The 18,821-nt window shown below is 48.0% G+C and overlaps 2 protein-coding genes across 9 annotated transcripts in view; one reads left to right on the top strand and one right to left on the bottom strand.

The window, feature by feature from the left end:
• kmt2d (lysine (K)-specific methyltransferase 2D) overlaps positions 1 to 9,496 on the top strand; it is a 28,887-nt gene extending 19,391 nt beyond the window's left edge. For 5 of the 8 annotated variants that reach the window (XM_085911984.1, XM_085911896.1, XM_085911810.1 and 2 more), the window contains exons 41-55: positions 3 to 152; positions 216 to 380; positions 464 to 611; positions 731 to 812; positions 896 to 1,068; positions 1,169 to 1,293; positions 1,355 to 1,481; positions 1,557 to 1,678; positions 1,753 to 3,076; positions 3,150 to 3,286; positions 3,411 to 3,541; positions 3,631 to 3,952; positions 4,028 to 4,101; positions 4,600 to 4,708; positions 4,930 to 7,396. In XM_085911984.1, coding sequence (XP_085768110.1) covers positions 3 to 152; positions 216 to 380; positions 464 to 611; positions 731 to 812; positions 896 to 1,068; positions 1,169 to 1,293; positions 1,355 to 1,481; positions 1,557 to 1,678; positions 1,753 to 3,076; positions 3,150 to 3,286; positions 3,411 to 3,541; positions 3,631 to 3,952; positions 4,028 to 4,101; positions 4,600 to 4,708; positions 4,930 to 5,022 — 3,282 coding nt within the window. In that variant the 3' untranslated portion in view covers positions 5,023 to 7,396. Of the gene's footprint in view, positions 1 to 2; positions 153 to 215; positions 381 to 463; positions 612 to 730; positions 813 to 895; positions 1,069 to 1,168; positions 1,294 to 1,354; positions 1,482 to 1,556; positions 1,679 to 1,752; positions 3,077 to 3,149; positions 3,287 to 3,410; positions 3,542 to 3,630; positions 3,953 to 4,027; positions 4,102 to 4,599; positions 4,709 to 4,929 lie in introns of all 8 variants that reach the window. The other 3 variants (XM_085911630.1, XM_085911553.1, XM_085911399.1) reach the window with 2 other exon arrangements.
• Positions 9,144 to 17,861, bottom strand: acvr1ba (activin A receptor type 1Ba). The gene is made up of 9 exons (XM_085913259.1): positions 17,646 to 17,861; positions 12,215 to 12,451; positions 11,885 to 12,142; positions 11,287 to 11,517; positions 11,021 to 11,188; positions 10,793 to 10,949; positions 10,579 to 10,703; positions 10,374 to 10,504; positions 9,144 to 10,074 (listed from the first exon to the last, which is right to left on the bottom strand). Exons 1-9 carry the CDS (start codon positions 17,707 to 17,709, stop codon positions 9,949 to 9,951), a joined length of 1,497 nt encoding a protein of 498 aa, XP_085769385.1. The 5' UTR covers positions 17,710 to 17,861; the 3' UTR covers positions 9,144 to 9,948.
• Positions 17,862 to 18,821: the final 960 nt, after the last annotated feature.

Genomic DNA, 18,821 nt, shown 5'->3' with positions numbered 1-18,821 from the left:
AGGATTTGCAGTCTATTAGTAAAAGAACTCCAGCACAAAAGCCAAAGCGTACTAATAAAGCACCCGGAGACCGGGGGTTCAACGCACGCAAGAAGAATAAGAAGGAAGAAGTTGGCAAAAGTGCCGAAGCACTCATAAAGCAACTCAAACAGGTACACGCACATTTCTCAAGTGATTCCTTCCGTACTGGCTGCTAATTGAGCTTTACTTTGCAGGGTCTCTCTCTGCTGCCCCTGATGGAACCTTCCATCACAGCCAGCCTGGACCTGTTTGCTCCATTTGGGAGCAGCCCGGCCAATGGCAAAGCTCAACTCAAAGGGTCTTTTGGAAACGCCATGCTCGACAACATCCCCGACTACTATTCTCAGTTAGTCACCAAGGTAAAGCCGAGGTCAAATCTCGTGTCCGCCGTGATCGTTTTGTTCGGGCTGTTGAAGAAGGTAAGGATGGTCTTCCCTCACAGAGCAACCTCAGCAACCCGCCGACGCCTCCTTCCTCGCTGCCGCCGACACCTCCGCCTTCTGTACAGCACAAGCTGCTGAATGGAGTGACTCCCGGGGAGGAACTTTCTCAGGGTCAGAAAAATGCAGATTTGAAAAACAAACACATAGGTAAAAACCCGGACGTTTGTATTGAGTAGTTGCCCCAAATCTCACTTTTTTTGAAATGTTCTCAACTTGATCTCACTTTTTAAAAAAAAAAAAAATTCTCATATTGTTTATGTGTGCAGAAGCGGTGAGCGAGGAGACAAAGAGTGTGGACATCCTTGCGGCGCTTCCCACGCCGCCACATAACCAGAACGAGGACATCAGGTACAGCGGGGTTTCTTTGCTCCCGTCTCGCGTGTTCCTATGCTCTGAAGCAAAACGCAAATTTATTTTTTTGGGGGGGAAAGGATGGAAAGCGACGATGAGGACGCCCCAGACAGCATCATTCCGGCGTCCTCCCCGGAGAGTAACGTCGGAGAAGAAACTCCGCGCTTCCCTCGCCTGCGGGAGCCAAAGGAAGAGGAGACGGAGAGAGCCATCTCCCCTGTCATTCCTCTCATTCCTCGCACGGCCATCCCAGGTAAAAAAAAAAAAAAAAAAGAGAGAGATTTGTCTTCAATTACAATGGAGAAGCTTCCCGAGTGCCAGCATTACTACAACGCCTTGTTCTCGCATGGCAGCCTTCTCGGAGAGCAAACCTTTTGAAGCGGCGGACGGACGAGCGGTTTCTATTTCCAATCGCTGGGATAAGGCCAAAAGTAACGAGGTGGCCGTCACCTTCACCTTGTCCTCCATGGCAGCCAAGGTACGACCGGATTCAGACCATCTTGTCTCCGCTCGCATAGCTGACTGAAAAGTTTTCTCAGAAACTGAACGACGTGATGGCGGCAACGGCCCGGCTGCTCAAGATAAGGATGCCGGGTTCGTACGAGGTGACCTTCCCTTCCCAGAACCCTGGAGTGGATGATCCTGGAAAAGGTCCCGGACAGTCAGGTAAGCAAGCTCTTCTTGGAAATCCAGCATATTTGATAATAGAGCTCAGCTGATTCTTTCCGTCGTGTCTTCCAGGTGCCGTGTGTCTCAAGGACAACGCCTCATCCGGTCAGGACGAGTGGTTACGGCAATTTGACGTGTCTCTGCCCGGCTGCACGTTGAAGAAACAAGTGGACATTCTGGCACTGATCAAACAGGTCAGTCCAAGCTCACTTGGATCAGCTAGCGCAAGTTTGTTTGGCTTTTTTTGTCTGATCCCATTTGTTTTCAGGAATTCCCGGCCAACGACGACAAAACGGTCCAGCACTGTTATACCACCAAAGTAAACGACTTAGATGTGCGCCACCTTCCCATTATACCGGCGGAGGAATCCCCGCCTCCGTCGCCATCCCCCCCTCGCCCTTCGACCCCAGCTCCGCTTCCGACCAATGAGGAGGAACCTTCCAAAAAGCCGGCCGTAAAAGTCTCATCCCCTTCGCCCGCCTCTCCGCCCGCTGTTCAGATCAAGATGGAGCCGGAAAGCGACGACTCGACGCCGGCGACGCTCGCCGCTCCAGAGACGGCCTCCGATCCGGTATTTCACCCCGCCGCTCCCCCAGAAGAACCTCTAACGTTCGTTGCCAAGAAGGAAGAAGCGGCCGGCGATCCGCTCGCGGCGGATCCCGCCAGCCCGTCGGAGTCCTCTCTCAAGGCGGTGAAGCAACGCAGGCCTCTCTCTCCCGACGAGGAGCTCTTAGTCCCCAACGTGAAAAAATGGAAGGGCATTCGCTGGAAGCGCCTGCAGATCGTCATCTCCATCCGTAAGGGCGGCTCCAAGAAGGAGAGCGGGCGCGAGGTGTCGGAGCTGATGGAGCGCCTCCGTATTACCCTGCGACCCGAGAGGTTGCCGCGCGATAAGCGCAAGTGCTGTTTCTGCCACGAGCAGGGCGACGGCGCCACGGACGGACCGGCCCGCTTGCTCAACATCGACGTGGACCTGTGGGTGCACCTCAACTGCGCCCTGTGGTCCACCGAAGTATACGAGACGCAAGGAGGGGCGCTGATCAACGTGGAGGTGGCGCTGCGTCGCGGCTTGCGCACGCTGTGCGCGTGCTGCCAGAAAACGGGCGCCACCAACAGCTGCAACCGACTGCGCTGCCCAAACGTCTACCACTTTGCCTGCGCCATCCGGGCCCGCTGCATGTTCTTCAAAGACAAAACCATGCTGTGCACCCAGCACAAGCTCAAGGGCCCCAGCGAAGACGAGCTCTGCTCTTTCGCCGTCTTACGCCGGGTCTACATCGAGCGTGACGAAGTCAAGCAGATAGCCAGCATCTTGCAGCGAGGGGACCGCGTCCATCTCTTCCGCGTCGGCGGTCTCATTTTTCACGCCGTCGGCCAGCTGCTCCCTTCCCAAATGGCCGTCTTCCACTCGCCCACCGCCATCTTCCCCGTGGGCTACGAGGCCACGCGTATCTACTGGAGCACGCGCGTGCCCAACAAGCGTTGTCGCTACCGTTGTCGCATCAGCGAGGACGACGGCCGCCCTTTGTTTGAGGTGCGTGTTCTGGAACACGGCATGGAGGATTTGCAGTACCGTGACATGACGCCGCAGGGTAAGACTCCAAATACACTCGGGTGCCCGCTTCTCGCGGCGGAGACGAAACGTTTCATCCCGTTTCTCGGTAGGAATCTGGGAACAAGTGGTTCACAAGGTTGCCAAACTGCGAGACGAATCTTCCATGTTGAAGCTGTTCACCGAACACGTCAAAGGAGAAGAAATGTTTGGCCTCACCATTCACGCCGTCATGCGCATCACTGAGTCGGTAAGAAGACAAATATTTGGAGCTACCCATTAGTTGTGAACTTCTCCGTTCGAATCTCAGTGGCACGGTCTTGTCGGCCCAAAGCACATTGAACACCATTTTCCTCACCTTTCTTGTATCAAAGTTGCCCGGCGTGGAGAACTGCCACAACTACCAGTTCCGATACGGCCGTCACCCGCTGATGGAGCTCCCTCTCATGATTAATCCCACCGGTTGCGCTCGCTCCGAGCCCAAAGTGCCCACACAGTGCAAAAGGTACGTTTGGCCTGCGTTGCGGCCCTTTTTTTTTTTTTTTTTTTTTGGGGTCAAAGAGGCCATCACCTTTTGTTTGTTTGTTTTTGTAGCGCTACTGAGCGCTTTTCTTTTCCGTCTGTGCCCAGGCCGCACACCTTGAACAGCACCAGCGTGTCCAAGGCCTACCAGAGCACCTTCACCTGCGAGATGAACACGCCATACAGCAAGCAGTTCGTCCACTCCAAGTCCTCGCAGTATCGGCGCCTCAAGACCGAGTGGAAGAACAACGTGTACCTGGCTCGCTCTCGCATTCAGGGCTTAGGTCTGTACGCCGCCAAAGATCTGGAGAAGCACACCATGGTCATCGAATACATCGGCACCGTCATCCGCAATGAGGTGGCCAACCGCCGGGAGAAGATTTACGAGTTGCAGGTACGTGCGCCCCAGGTTTGCGTGGCCACAAAATGACCCGAAAGCCCTGTGGCTCATCTTCTGCCTTTGTCCCAGAACCGTGGCATCTACATGTTCCGCATCAACAATGAGCAGGTGATTGACGCCACTCTGACCGGCGGCCCGGCTCGGTAAGCAATCCTGACTAGTTGGCCTAGCGAAAAATAGTGAGGTAGCTAAGACATTTTGCATCTGAGGACCATCATATGTCTTCAATGATGGTATGATTGTCTTATATCGAAATACAATGAGGAGCCAGTAAAAGTGTTTTTTCAATATGGTCGCATTTTTTTAAGGGGTAACAAAAACGTCTGCAATATTTGCAATTGCAGGACATTTTATTTTTTATTTTAATGCGGAAAGTTGAGTGATTTGAATTGTGATGTTCTGCCTTCAACCAAACTAGTTTCATCGAATCAAAATTGCCAGAGCGGAGCAGCAAGCAATACATACAAAAACAGTGTGCCGTGTTATTCTCCATACGATGTAGTTCCCCAACAAATCCAACAGATGGCACTGCAGAGAACAAATCTGATCCCAATCTTGTGCGCCTCTGAATTTGCTGCAAAATCATGTCATTCCCTTTTGTGTGGCCCCGTTTGATTTTCACCATTTCTTCTCCACGGCAGCTATGTCAACCATTCCTGCGCTCCCAACTGTGTGGCTGAAGTTGTGACGTTCGACAAGGAGGACAAGATCATCATCATCTCCAGCCGCAGAATCCCCAAAGGAGAGGAGGTAATTTGCTGCGCGTCCTTTCACTCAGGAGGCCTTCATGTTCTCGGTCGCCGCTTTCCGTCCTGACGTCTCGATGCATCGACACTCATTTTGTTAAGAGCTAAGTTAACGACGCTTAGCAGGCACCGCCGCGTTTGTGACGACATGTGTGCCGGCGGTTGGCTTCTCAAGGAAGCCTTTACTGCGACCGACGCGTGAGCGGACGTGTTTGTGCATTGCAGCTGACCTACGACTACCAGTTTGACTTTGAGGACGACCAGCACAAGATCCCGTGCCACTGCGGAGCCTGGAACTGCCGCAAGTGGATGAACTGAGACGAAGGAAGGAAGGAAGGAGCATGGCCTCCTTTCTGCACCAAAGCCTATTTTTGTTTGTTTGTTTTTAAAACTTGACTTTGCCAGTGCATAAGCTGCTCTCCCCCAAGCGGAGGAAGGCTGGCCTCCATCTTGGGACGACTCCGAGTGACAGTAGAGCATGTAGCCAAAGGTTTGACGAGCATTAATCATCGCAGCGAGCACCACCACCACCTCCCCTTTTGATGGTGGACACCACAGCAATGGGGCGGGCATTTCTCCACCCCCCCCTCCCCCAATCACAGTTTTTGCTTGGCCCTTTTAAAAAAAAAAAAAAGTATTGGGAACAATCATGACAAAAGCGCCACGCATCAACAATGAGAAAAGAAAGAAGCCATTTTAGAACCCTACAAATGAACTCGTATTGCATTTCTACTTTGGACCTACAGTACTTCCCTTCTCACTTGCGATCACACCGCCGCCCGTGACAAAAAGGCACCTCCGCCCTGCCCTGCCCCGCCCCTCCGCCCCGCCCCCCTCATAGAATCATCAATAAAGACGACGCCGACGTTGGCTAGCGAGACAATCTTGGTTGAATATGAACTGTTAGTGACTCCGGAGGCGCCCCGACGCGCAGTCCGAAAAGGTTCGTCGGACCCGGTCTACCTCATTGATCGAAGCGGGGAAGTGACCACCGCTTTGTATAGAAGAAGAAGAAGAAGAAGAAAAAACGACAAAACTGCTGACTGCTACTGTGGAATGAAAGTGGGGTCGGGGAGGGGCCGTTCTTGGACAAGCAGGGAATCTTAAGCAGCAGGTTTGCTCAGTCTACTCTATGCTGATGATCATTTACGACACGGAGCCCACCCCGATGACGATTATTATTCGTGACTTATTTATACAGAGGAAGCGTTTTTTGATAAGCATCACAACTAAAAGGCAATCAGAAGCTCAACATCGCAATCCCGCCTGCCACCGCCATCATCCATCTCGATCCCCTTCGTCTTCTTCTTGTCCGCCGCCGCCGGCGGACGCACGCACGACTACTAAAATGTCCTCTTTCAATCAATCACGCTCACATCCTCCGTCGGATTTTGCGGAAGAAAAAAAAACATTCTGCTGTTGTGGGTCTTCCTTTTGCCTGAGTGCAGCCTGCGGCGTTTCTACTTCCCACGTGCATGTGTTGGTGTGTGTGTGTGTGTGTGTGTGTGTGCGTGCGCGTGTGTGCGCGCGTGTGTGTTTTTCTAGCGCCGGTCCTGTCCTCCAGGCTCAACCGATGGCAGGGAAAGACTAATTGGATAAAAGGGCATTTGTTTCCTCGTCTACCTGAGAGTCGAAAGGGGAAAAAAAAAAAAAAAAAAAGTCTTTAAAGGGAGCTTTACTCAAAACATCCCTCACTGCTATGTTATCCCTTCCTTCCCCAGGAAAAAAAGAAAAACCCAAACACCTCACAGGATGAAAAGAAAAATGCAAACTTGTACAAATGTATATAACGGTTTATGCATTTGGGGCCTGCGTTAGCCAGCAAGTCTCTTTGTAATCAAGAAATTGTAGAGATGGAAGAAAGACAAAAAATCAACCACTGGATATCATTTTAACAAAAAGCTGTACATAGGTATAAATATATGTAAAATGGCAAACTAATATCTTTATGTATATGAACCAGAGTGTGTTTTTTTGCATCAACCTGTTTTTCTATCGGTGTTTTTTGCTATAAGCTCTCAGTTTGTCGAAATCTAAAAACAACGCGGTAAGAGGAGAAGCCCAGGCGATGACATAAAGGAATGCACGTGACACAAAACGGGCGGGTGGTGCATAGCGTTTGTATTTATGTAATTTTTGTTTTGTATTTATGCTTACCAAATCATGTTCCATCTTTGCCGCCAATCGGATGACTCCCCCTGAATGGAAGCTTTTTCTTCTTCTCTTTGTATCTTCCCTCTAGAAGTGAATGTGTTGTGAAATGGTTACTTGGCCTCATGTGTGGAATAATTCCAAAATCCACCCCAGACTTAACCCGGTAATGAATTGCACTCTTATGAATCTATCTATCTATCTAGTTATCTATATATATAATGGAGAAGTTTGCTCAAGTGGTAGATATTGATCAAGTATCCCCCAAGCAGTGATTCTACATGTGTGTTTGCAATGTTCCTATTTCAAGGGAAGCCCATCATGAGACCTAACGCCTCTCACTGGATTTTAGACATTTTCAACTATTCTGAAATCTTAATTTAAGTTTTCTCCATATCTTATAATTTAAAACGTTTGCTCAAATTGAAGTTGTGTTTTTTTTTTTTTTTTTTTCTTAACCTCACCTACTTTTTTTAAAAAGATGTTGCATCTGTACAGCAGATATACTTTTAGGGATGACAAATAAATATATTGATTTTTATTGTAAGTGGCATGTTTTGTAAGAATATTCTTTTGAATTGTACAGATTTTTCCCCCCCCTCCAGGAAGCCAGAGGTTTCTTTATATACAGTTTCCCACTCCTTTGATGCCCCCTCATATTGGTCTGCTTTTGTTTCTTGTAAACAGAAATAAAAATGCATTTTAAATATGTGCACTTTTCATTTTTTTTTTCCATTCCAGCAATAGTTTTAATATTGGCAAAACATTTTGATGAGTGCCTTCATTCTTTAGTCCGCATGGCTGTTCAGTGTACAGTCATTTTTGTCAAAATAAATCAGAGTTCAGCTCTTATGTGTTTTAAATAATGCAACGTAAAAATCCCCACGTTTTTATCCAACTCTGTCAGGTGAAAGTGACGTCACAGTTGCTCACGTAACGACCAATTAGGGCCCGCCTTGCAAATGACCGGACTGAGAAATCGGGTGAGCCGTAAAGGTCGAAAATGTCATTTTCAGTGGACAGGAAGTAGCAAAAAAATAAAAAAAAATAAAATAGAAACTAGCAAAATGGCCGACCCCAACACCTGAGGTTAATCAAAACAGGTGGATTTTTTATCAGGCTATACCACAAATGCAGTTTCAATCAGAAAGCGGTGTATAAGTTAGTGGGGGCGCAAAGAAAGTACTCTTAAGAAAAATATTAATTGAGTTGACGCTCCTTTTAGATTCAATCGACGACCCCGAAAAAAAAAAGAAGAAATAAATTGTGTGTGCTACTCAAGTGGAATTCACCGGGCGCGGACGACGGGACCTGACTGAAATTAGCATTTTCAAGGTGGACTTTAAAAAGACAAACATGGATATTTAAAGGATAAATCCGATGTTTGTAGCTGGCTGGTTTGTTTCAACCGCGTCGTGGAATGCAAGATTTATTCGACCACTCACGCCACACTGCTTGGATGGATCGTCTACAAAGAAGCATCACTGGTGAGTACCATGTTTTTAAAAAAACAATTCTGCATTGTTATATCAAAGTTCATTTGGTGCCGATCCTTTATTCATCTGAATATTTCCGACTGGCTGGCGACCAGTTCAAGGTGTAGTCTGCGTTTCGCCCGAACATATTTTATTTATAGGTGTGTGTTAATTTGCCAGCTATTTTCAAAATGAAGCAAAAAGATTCCAGAAGTCAGTCACTTAAGAAAAAAAAAAAAGGAAATTTATTGTATATCATCTATATACAGTCATCTTGAAAACATTTTCACAACATGATCTTTCTATCTTGAAATATTACACATGGACAGAATGTCTAATAGCCGTGTATGCATGGCAACAAAACAAAACATGGACAGGGTCGTTGTACATTTTGTACAATCTGTCTCCTGTCTCTCCCCGGCTGCATGCATGACAGACACCAACATGGAATGGACGCAAACAAACATGGACACACAGATTCCTGATTGTGGCCGAGGCCAACAAAATGAATGAGAAACATGCAGCTCGACTTTGGCAGTCAATCCAGGAACTACTTTTGACATCATGCTTCTCTGCTTTGCATTCAAACCGGTTCCAGAATTTTAGGTGGCTCCCTAAAAGTATTCCAGTGTCAGTGAGAGGTGTTTTTAATTACATCTGTGTGGTTGAGCCCTGAAAACCCGACCATGAAAAGAAAAGATCAGATGCAGCAAACATGTGGGATCAGTAGTACCAACAGATGAGAAAGGCGAGGAGGGAAAAACAAAAATGAAAACGAAAGAAAATCCAGCAGGTTCATTTTGTTTTGTTGACAAAAAAAAAAAAAATAGCCATAGTACCATCACTGTTCACATTGGTGCTTACGGATAAGGGGAGTGTTATTTAATTTAAAAAAGAACCAAAAAAAAAAAAAAAAGGTACCCATCATCAGTAGTGTTGAAAGTCAAAAGAAAACACAATTCATGAGAAACGCATAATATTGAAATATACAGTATATCTATTAAAAAGAATAAAAACATTTGATACGACCTCTCGGCCCGACGCACCTGTGTCACCGCGCCGTTTGGACGACAGGCGAGCGCCGATTTGCGACGCGCCGGTCGTCTCACAGTGTTCATCCACATCAAGTCAAAAGTCACAAATAAATTAAAAAAAAAAAAAAAAAACATTTTTCCCTGCCAGTCGGGTGATTGCCTGCAGGTTGTACAGAGGAAGCTACGCACGGTCACATTTGTTTGTTTTTTTTTACCTCGAGTTAGCGATGGAGACAGCGGTAGGATATGTTTGTAGTCTTTCACATGGGACTACAAACATGGCCTCCGCCTTCCTCAAACATTCACAGCTGTTACATGGATGGGAAAATTTTGGAGTGAATAAAAAAAAAAAAAAAAAAAGAAATCATGAAATCTGTACAATAGTAGTTCCTGCCATCTGGGAGATGAAAAGAAAAGTGAGATGATATTAACAGTGGTAGTGCTGCGGCCCAAGACGACGGGAAGGGGTTCCAGGGTGGGGTGGGGGGGGTAGACACGAGGACGTTGGACAGGGTTGGTGGGTCTCAGTAGTTTTGGCTAAAAAGGTGAGGTAGGCCTTGGCTTGAAAACTGGCAGGGCTCCTTTCACATCTTGATGTCCTCCTCCACGCTGAGCTGCGACAGCGTCTTCTTGATGCGTAGCGCCGTCAGCCGCGCCGCACCGTTAGCGTACCAGCACTCGCGCATGATCTTGCCCATCACGCGCAGCGACTGCACACGCACAAGGAGAAGACATACATTTAGTGACAAAAGTATTGGGACACAACTTCAAGTGTATACAGCAGAGCTTGGAGAAGTTGAATTATTTTTTGCAACTAAGTTTTTATAACTCAAATTATCTTTCCCCCATTGAAATGACAAGAAATTCTCTTTTTAATATTGTATATACAGTAATATACAAAAGTTTTGGGACGCCAAAAGCTGTATTGTTTATTATTTAGGGCTCCAAGCAGAATTTTGTTGTTGTTGACATTCCGAGCTGTAGAACGGACGTCTAGTATGTCGCTTACCTCGTAGCTCTGCCACCAATTGGGCACGTTGGGCCGCAGCTTCTGGTCGCACACCACCTTCCTCATCTCCTCGATGGAGGGGTCAGAGGGCACCAGGTCATAGTAGGGCAGCTGGTACTCCTCGTGGATACCTGCCAGATCAGATCAGAGGGAACAGCGCTCAGCGTTTGAAGCTGCTCGCTCGCTCAGAGTGGGCTCGTCTCACCTCCGGCGTTGCAGCGGCGGGCGATCTCCCAGTACACCAAGCCCAAAGCGTAGATGTCGGCGCACTTGAACGAGTCAAAGTGCTTCATGTTGATGCTTTCGTCCAAAACCTCCGGGGCCATGTACCTGCCGAGGCGGGCGCGGACGTTTATTCAAAAACGTGATTTTTAAATCCAATTGATTGGCTTAGTGGTCCGGATGGTGTCGAGGCTGACCTTTTGGTGCCCACGCGTTGGTTGGGGGCAATATCGATGGTGTCGGTGATGGACTCGTGGCGGACGGCCAAGCCGAGGTCGGCGATGGCGCACATGCCGTTTTTCTTCACCAGGATGTTCTTGGACTTGAGGTCCCGGTGAGCGATGCCGGGCTTACCTACGAGACGCGTATTGAATTTAACGTCGGGTGGCTTTTACAAAGCCGAGACGCCGCCGAGCTCCTCTCACCCTGAGTGCCTAGGATCTCCATATGCAGATGTGCCAAACCGCTGGCGGCCGACAGCGCCAGCTTGATCATTCCCTCGATGGTGACCGAGTAGCGGTTCAGGTAGTCGAAAAGGGAGCCGTGCTCGTGATAGTCGGACACCAGCCACAACTGAGTCCATGTGCCGTTGTCTGAAGCAGAACGCACATGTCAAAACAACAAAGTTGATGAAAACCTTCTTAACAAGCTCCTTTTAGCACAGGTCTTGTTTTCCTTCTCATTGCCTGACCTTTATTGTCTGCCGCGATGAATCCCAGAATATTTTCATGGCGCAACATGATTGTCTGGTAGATCTCGGCTTCTCGAAACCAGGAGCGCTCTTCTCTGGATGAGAAGATTTTCACCGCCACGTCGCCGCCGCGCCACTTCCCTCGCCAGACCTCTCCGAAGCGCCCCTTTCCTATGATTTCCTGCAGCACGATGGTCCTGGCCACCGTCCGTTGCACAAAGAGAGGCAGGCCTGTAGGGGGCGGTAGAAGACATATTAAAAAAACGGCCAGGCAAGGGAGGCGGCGCGGAACAGTCAAGCACTCAAAAGTCAAGCATGTTTAACAGCTGCCGGTGTGCAACATGACCTCATCGTGTTCCCGTCACAGACTTGTTTGCACACATTCCGAGCGGTTTACTGCGGAACCGCAAGGTATTTATACTCTTATACTTTGGACCGCAGATAAAATAATTGCTGCCATGCAAAGTTTCCAGTCTTGTAATATCCTCTGTGACACTATTTCCGATTGTGATAAGATCTTGCTCACGTGTGGCCTGAGATTCTTTTGGACTTCAAATGGGCCCATATTTGGAAGACAAAAAAAAAACCATGTGATTACCAGAGCCTGATCCGGAGGTAGACATGTCATAGATGAGGTCCTGCAAGGTCTTGTCCTTGGCCAAATACAGATGGTCGCAAGACGGGTCCTCCACCTCCAGCCTCTGCCTGTGACCGTAGGCCCTCTGATGATATTGGAAGAGGAAGACGCCCACCATCAGCAGCACGCAGAGGAGAAAGACGGGCCCCGCGATGACCGCCACCAGCTCCACCGGACCCCAGGAACCGGCCGAGCCCGGATCGTCCTCCTTTGTGAGCACTGAGGGGGTGACACACACGTGAGTCTCACCTCCTCGCGGGTCCTATCACCTCCTCGCGACAAAAGCCTTACCGGGGACTTTCAAGTCAAGACTGTTGCAGTAGTCCACATAGCAGCAATGAGTGTTGAGCAGGCCCTCGGCGCTCAGGCAGTAGAAGGGTTGCCCGGGCGGAACCAGGTCGTCCCTGTTGATGCAGGTGCGCATGTGCTGCTCCTTTCCCTGGATGGTGTACGTGGAGGCCATGCAGGCGCCATCCGTCTCGCACTCGTAGCCCGTCTTCTCGCACGTTGTGCAGTTACAACGAAGAGCTGGGAGGGGAAGAGAAGGAAAAAAAAAAAGTTCAATTCAAGCCGCTTGTTTGTTTATTGTCGTCAGGGCGCCGCGACGCATATCAGTAATTTTATATTTCATTATTACGAGACACAAAAAATACGGGACCACTTTTATTTCCTGTTTTTACTGTAGACTGACGGGACCTTTGACCCCAATTTATAGCTGGGCATTCAAGTTGCCCCGTGCTGTACAAAAATAAGTGGCTGCGATCCAAGAGGGTCGTAAGGTCATTCGAGCCCACAAGGTCCGCCCACTTTAACCAGTAGCAGTGATGGTGAAGTGAAATGGAATCATTTTGGAGCCACATGAGACATGTTTTCATTTGGCCACCATCAGACAGGCGCCTGACAACATTGGATGCTGGCAAACGCCCGAGCAGGCGTGGAGATGACATCCCAGAACAGATAAAAAAAAATCCGTGTAGCCTCCTCGGAGTAACATGTCACCACCGACCGACAACGAGTCCTTCGGTGGAAGACTTCCTCTGGGGGCCACAAAGAGGAGAGCAATTCTTATCTTTCTTCTCTTCCAGAGAAGCGTGACGGTGGGTTCAAGCTCTTACAAAGTCTGGCACAGAGAGAGAAAAGATTGAAGCGTGGCAAGCTTTCCACTAATCTTCTGTCTTATCCGGTGGGATCCCTTTGACCAGATATGTGCAGTGTGGCTGAGCAGATTTTTTTTTTTTTCTCAATCATAAGGTTGACCATCTTGCAACACAAACCAAATTGTGCTTGCGTCAACCAACGGCAAAGTTACAAAAGCCGTTTTTGGTGCAACTGAAGCCTTATCCTGTGTGGGAGAGATTTTTTTTCTTTTTTTTTAATGTGTCACGTATTGCGATGTGACTAATCTAAGCTTGACTCGGGAAGAAGAGCACCGTGAGCGGGAATATTTCCACCACACCTCGCAATCCGTAAGAGGCGTCAATCTCAGCAACTTCATGACACTTTGCACACTAAAGAGCAGCACTTTGGCTCAGACAAACAAAGTTGAGGGGAAAAAAAATCCAAGTGGCCCGTGCAGACACGGCTGAAAGTAGGCCTCAAGTCCTTCACTGATGGTTTGTGGTCAACCAAAAGTTTGTTTTGCGGAAGGCTGCACTCCAGGCATGGCCCAGTGTGGAGGTTTCAGCTAATTGGGGCCGACCTAGCAGAAAAAGCAGCGAGCGCTAAAGTCTGTAGCCTAAAATGTGCCCGTGTACGCACATTATTGTCGCTCTTTACAACACTCGTGCTTTGTGCCCAGATTAAGACGACATGAGGAGGGATTGCAGCGGCCCTACGTGAACAAAGAGCAGAGGGCTGGGGGTGGGGGGGGGATGGGCGCAGAGGAAAAAAGCGCCACGGCCAATAGCGACAACCCCCAATATTTGAGCGCCAGACTGGGCAGGAGGAGGAGGAGGGGGGGTCTGGGCTGGACAATATAAAAGGGAGGGGGGGGTTTAAGGGGCCCCCGGCTGGTGATCGGGGTGCACCCGAGGGACCGGCTGTGAGCGTCATTAAAACCCAGTCTAGACTTTGACTTAGTGGAGGGAGGGGGCAAGTCACAGCAACAAGAGAGAGAACACATGGGGCCGTGTGTTTGTCAAGTTCCTATCATTCCGTGCATGCTGAGGCAGGAAATGACAAATGTTGTGAGGAAGGGATTATAAAAAAAAAAAAAAAAAAAAAAAAGCACCTTAGCCCAAACCAGTTTTCCTTCAACAGCACACACGTTGGCTTGAGTGCGTTTGTGTGTCGCGTCCACCAAAGTCGGCGAGCGAGTGCGCCAAGAGCGCAGCGTCATTTACCCCAATGTACCGGCTGAAATTCGATCGCCGCGGATACCAGACAGAGTTGATCAAGACAAACAGCCGCCACCAGACGCCGCCATACACGGCAAACACTCAACTCACACACACACATACATACAGTAGCAGTATGCCTCCGAATCGATGCTCCGGGAAAGCACAAAGTCATAACCTTTGTCTGCATCGCGGAGTCAAATTACCGATCCGATTGGAAAATCCAGTCCGGGCGCCAACCTCCGGGGCAGCGTTACGACGAGAAGACGGCTACTACTTCAGTTTTGCGACATAGTCGAGGACAGACGACGTGTTCAAAAGACAATTGACAAATACAAACCATCTGCCGCCACAAATGATTTCAGACCCAAACTGTCAAATTAGATATTGTTGTGAAAAATATGTCGCTCACAGAGAACAGAAAACCGATTTGAAAAGCGGAGGAACGTCGGCCAGACGTCAAGCGCCACGGCAGGATCTGCGCAATGAAGCAGCCAAGGCCGCTTGTGAGTGAAATTGCGGCTCCTGCGGTGATGGCGTTCCCTCGCTAGTAGCTAGCTGCCCGCGCCGGCCGGGTCAGTCACAGTGCACGCCGTCTGCCGCGCCAATTAAGCCTCCGGGCACAACCCGGGTCGTTATTGACACGAGACCACCTCACACTTGACCTCAATCTGTGTGCAGCTCGCTTGTCGATGGCAAATACTGACTACAAACAGGATCGGCTGACACGAGATTTAAACAGAAGACGAGAGGTTCAGCGGAGCTCGCAAAAATTCATACATAATTCATATACATATATATACTTCATGCGCTTGAGATTTTTCAGCGTGTGCTAAGTGTAGATGATTTCTTTTATTTTTGAGATGCATTCAATGAAGAAAGAGAAGCATAGAAATGCCTAAGCAAGGTGAACACGATTGAGATATTTGCCAACTAGCTCCGCCCCCATGTTAGCTCGGTTTACCATACAATACTGGCGTTCCAATTTTGAACGGCAAGTCAAGGTCATTAGCCGCTTGAACGCCAAAGTGGCTACGGGAGCGAGCCGCTCCCCAACCAGCGCCAAGATCACATTGCAAGCGATTTTCAGGTTGGTCTGGTTTCGGGCCTTACATTGCGTAATCCTTCAGAAGGAGTCATTTGAGGGCCCCCTTTCACTAAAGACCCTGACCGGCAGCTGGACAAACCAATCCCCCCCCCCCTCCTGTGACAAGCTCAGCCACCTTTGTCTGCATAGGTTCCAACTCCACCCCCAGCCCACTCTCGCACTCGGCCGTCAACGACCACGTTTACACGCAGCCACCAATATTGGCACCATTCAGGTTTTTTAAAAATCAAAATGTTTGTTTTTAAATCCTTCACGGTAAATCAATTCTGGTTTTAGGGCAGATGAAGCCATTTTGTGTCACAGTACCAAGTAGAAATTTCAGGCCCTGCAGTTTATAGGATGCTATTTTTAAATGGAACTTGTCAGATAATCTCAGTAGAAGATTTAACCAGAGTGTGAGGAGATATGTTGACAATTCTCTTTTTGTTTTACTTTGTTTGAAGCCATTTTTGATTTGGGACCAGATTTTCTATCAGTGATTCCAAACAAAAATGTCAACTTTTTGCACTTCAAGCACACAAATGAAGAAGCTTGTCATTACACATTGAGTTTACTTTAGCTTGATCGGTTTTGCGGCAAGTCGCAACAAGGGGAGACGGCTTGTCGAGATCGAGCAAAGTGTGGCCAACTTTGAAAATATTCTGACTTGTTTGCACTGGGCCAATCTTCTATATTCTAGACGTGACTTTGTTTACTCCCTACAGTTGAAGACAAATGTGTCCTTTATGCTCCTTGAAATTAGTTTATCACTTTTTTCATGTCTTGCCGATAGATAAACACACCAAAAACCACCAAAGAATCAAAATAGCCAAGCTGCAAACGAATGAAGCATCTCCGACGATTTTGCCACATCCACTACGGCGGAGAGACCCACGTACGATTCCAACAACATAAACGATGGATCAACAGAGTCAAAGAAGCACAATATCCCCATCCATGGCCTTACCTAAGAGATTAGGTAATTAAATTTATTTAGATGAAGTTTATAAACAGACATGAGTGATGTCTGTTTATAAAGTGTTTTCCCAACTTCACGTGCTTGGTTAACTTTTACCCATGGCCCTGAAATTGAATTGATTGATCAATTTTATTTCAAGCTTAAAAACTGAAAAAAGATATCAGTAAAATATAAAAGGAAAAAGAAAACAGGACAATAACAAAATGTCCCAAGCAAGTCGTAAATAACTTAACAATTACGACAGCTCGAAAAGGGGTAGGAAGAAGTTAAAGAACTTTTCAAATCCTACCCCCCCCATCTCTTTTATCTATAATACAGATTTTTTCTGTACAGCAATACAACAATTTCCACCTTTTGACTTGTACTCGAGTTAAAAAGTTGTTCTTTGTGATAGACCAGGCTACAAGTTTGTTTTAAGTAAAGCGTGTGAGCACTTTTTCCCATCTCTGCTCGAGAAAACGCGCTGGGCAGCTGCTATCATCTGTCGCAGCAGTAGCAGAAGGCAAGACGGGGCCAGGTCAAACCGGGACCGGAGACGCGCCCCTCCAAGACCCCCACTTACTACATTTCCATCACAATACTAACCAGACTTGAACTGTGACGCCTGTCTGGACTTTGTGAATACGCAAAGGTCGTGCGCTCATGGTAGCATTCGCACAACTCGCACCCCTTTGCCAAAATGGACACCGGTGCAATTGCTCAATGTTTACTCCCAAACACGTTTGAGCCACTTAAGTGGGTTATAGGCCGCCATTGTGGAAGCCCTGCTTTCCATCCACATGATCGAGCACGTTGAAGGCGATAGCAAACGCAGCACACCGATCGACACGCACAAACTACCGAGACGGGATAAATAATTAGAAAGAAAAAAAAAAGCGCAAATATGAGCTTAACACCAACTCGTTCCGTACGCGTCACAAATCCATCCATGTATTCGCTCTTCAATAAAAACACTGTTAGCTCGAAGACGCTCCGACGTAAACAAGCAGCACGACCCGGTTGTTTTGCTTCGGCTCCTCGAGTAGTCGGCAGGTGTCGGCAAACATTCGCACTCATTGTGATTTCATTTCCCCCTTATTTTTTTTCCCCCCCAATGCATTTTTGCATTTGACTTTATTTATGGGTCAGCGCTAGCTCGACGCGGTGAGGCAAATCCCTTCCAGTGCGCAGCGGCGGCGCCATGGCGGGGAAGGGAGCGAACGACAACACGGATCAAGCACCAGCGCGCGCGCGCGCATACACGCGCGCACACACGGCGAGCGAGCGAGCGATCGAACGAGACAAAAGGCGAAAATGTGCTCGGGCTCGGTTCAAACTTACCGTTTGCGGTAGCCAGCAACCCGAGCAGGGCTAGCAACGCTCGGCCAGTGTGTTTCACAGCCATTTCTTGCACACTGCCATCGCTTCGCACGCTAAACACGGGAAAAGTAAGACTGGCTGCAACACAACACAACCACAGTCCGACCGCAGTCGCCACACACTCCGCACACACATGCACCGACGCGCACGGCGAGTCAGGCAGGCGCGTGACGTATTTAAAGGGGCAGCGGCAATTTAAAGGGGAGGTCCGCGTGTCCTCTCCCGAGGTCAGCAGCAGCAGCAGCAGCAGCATCTTTACGACCGCTGCTCGCATAACATGCAGGAAAAGAAATGACATTGTTTATTCATAGAAACCACGATAGTCTTGTCCACCCCCCCCCACCCCCTCCGCCCCCTCGACAAGGAAAGCGTGTGTTCATGCTATTGCGACAAAGTTGGTGTGTGCGCGCATGTTTGAGATTGCATTAAAGCTGCTGAACTCATTTCCCCTCCGAGGATGGCGAAGGGGGGGCAGTGGCCGGGAAGGAACCCTCCAAATAATAATTGTGCCGATAAAGGTGCGATCATTTTTTTTATCTGTGTGAAGTTATGCAAGAATTTCTAAAGCCCAAATCATTTTGTTTTGTGCAAAGACATTTTAAGGCTTGTGGCTGATTTAAAAAGAAATAGCAGTATTAGTGCAGTCACAGTTGAGAGCTTGTGTTTTCTCCAAGGCACAATTTCCAAATATGCGAGCTTCTTCGACTTTTTAAGCAGTGTAGAGAATGGATGCCAAATTTAGGAGTTCCCAGACTTTGTCTCAAGGCGAGCCATAAAACAACCTGTTTTTGATCTTTGAAAAAAAAAAAAACTTGCATGTGGACTGTTAGCAAATATCTCACAGCTCTATAGTGGTGTTTTCCCAATATTGTTGTGTGAAGTTTGCACGATCTCTCTTTGCTTCTCTTATGTCAACTTTTTTTCATCTCTTTGAAAACATTTTACTCAAATGCAAATCGCAAGCTGGAAGCCAATGATCTCGTTGAGGACACGGAACGTTTTTTATGTTATATTTTGTTCCTTCGAGTGAATAGTAAAACAAATGTGGCCTATGTAGAGCCAATTATTTTGAAATCATACATTATTTCATTTGAAATGCATTCTTTCCATGCATTATTCAGTGGTTGATAATTTACT

Source organism: Syngnathus leptorhynchus, chromosome 1, assembly GCF_054491065.1.
Source record: "Syngnathus leptorhynchus isolate UIUO chromosome 1, UIUO_Slep, whole genome shotgun sequence".
Lineage (NCBI taxonomy): Eukaryota > Metazoa > Chordata > Actinopteri > Syngnathiformes > Syngnathidae > Syngnathus > Syngnathus leptorhynchus.
This window is presented reverse-complemented; position numbering and strand designations above follow the sequence as displayed.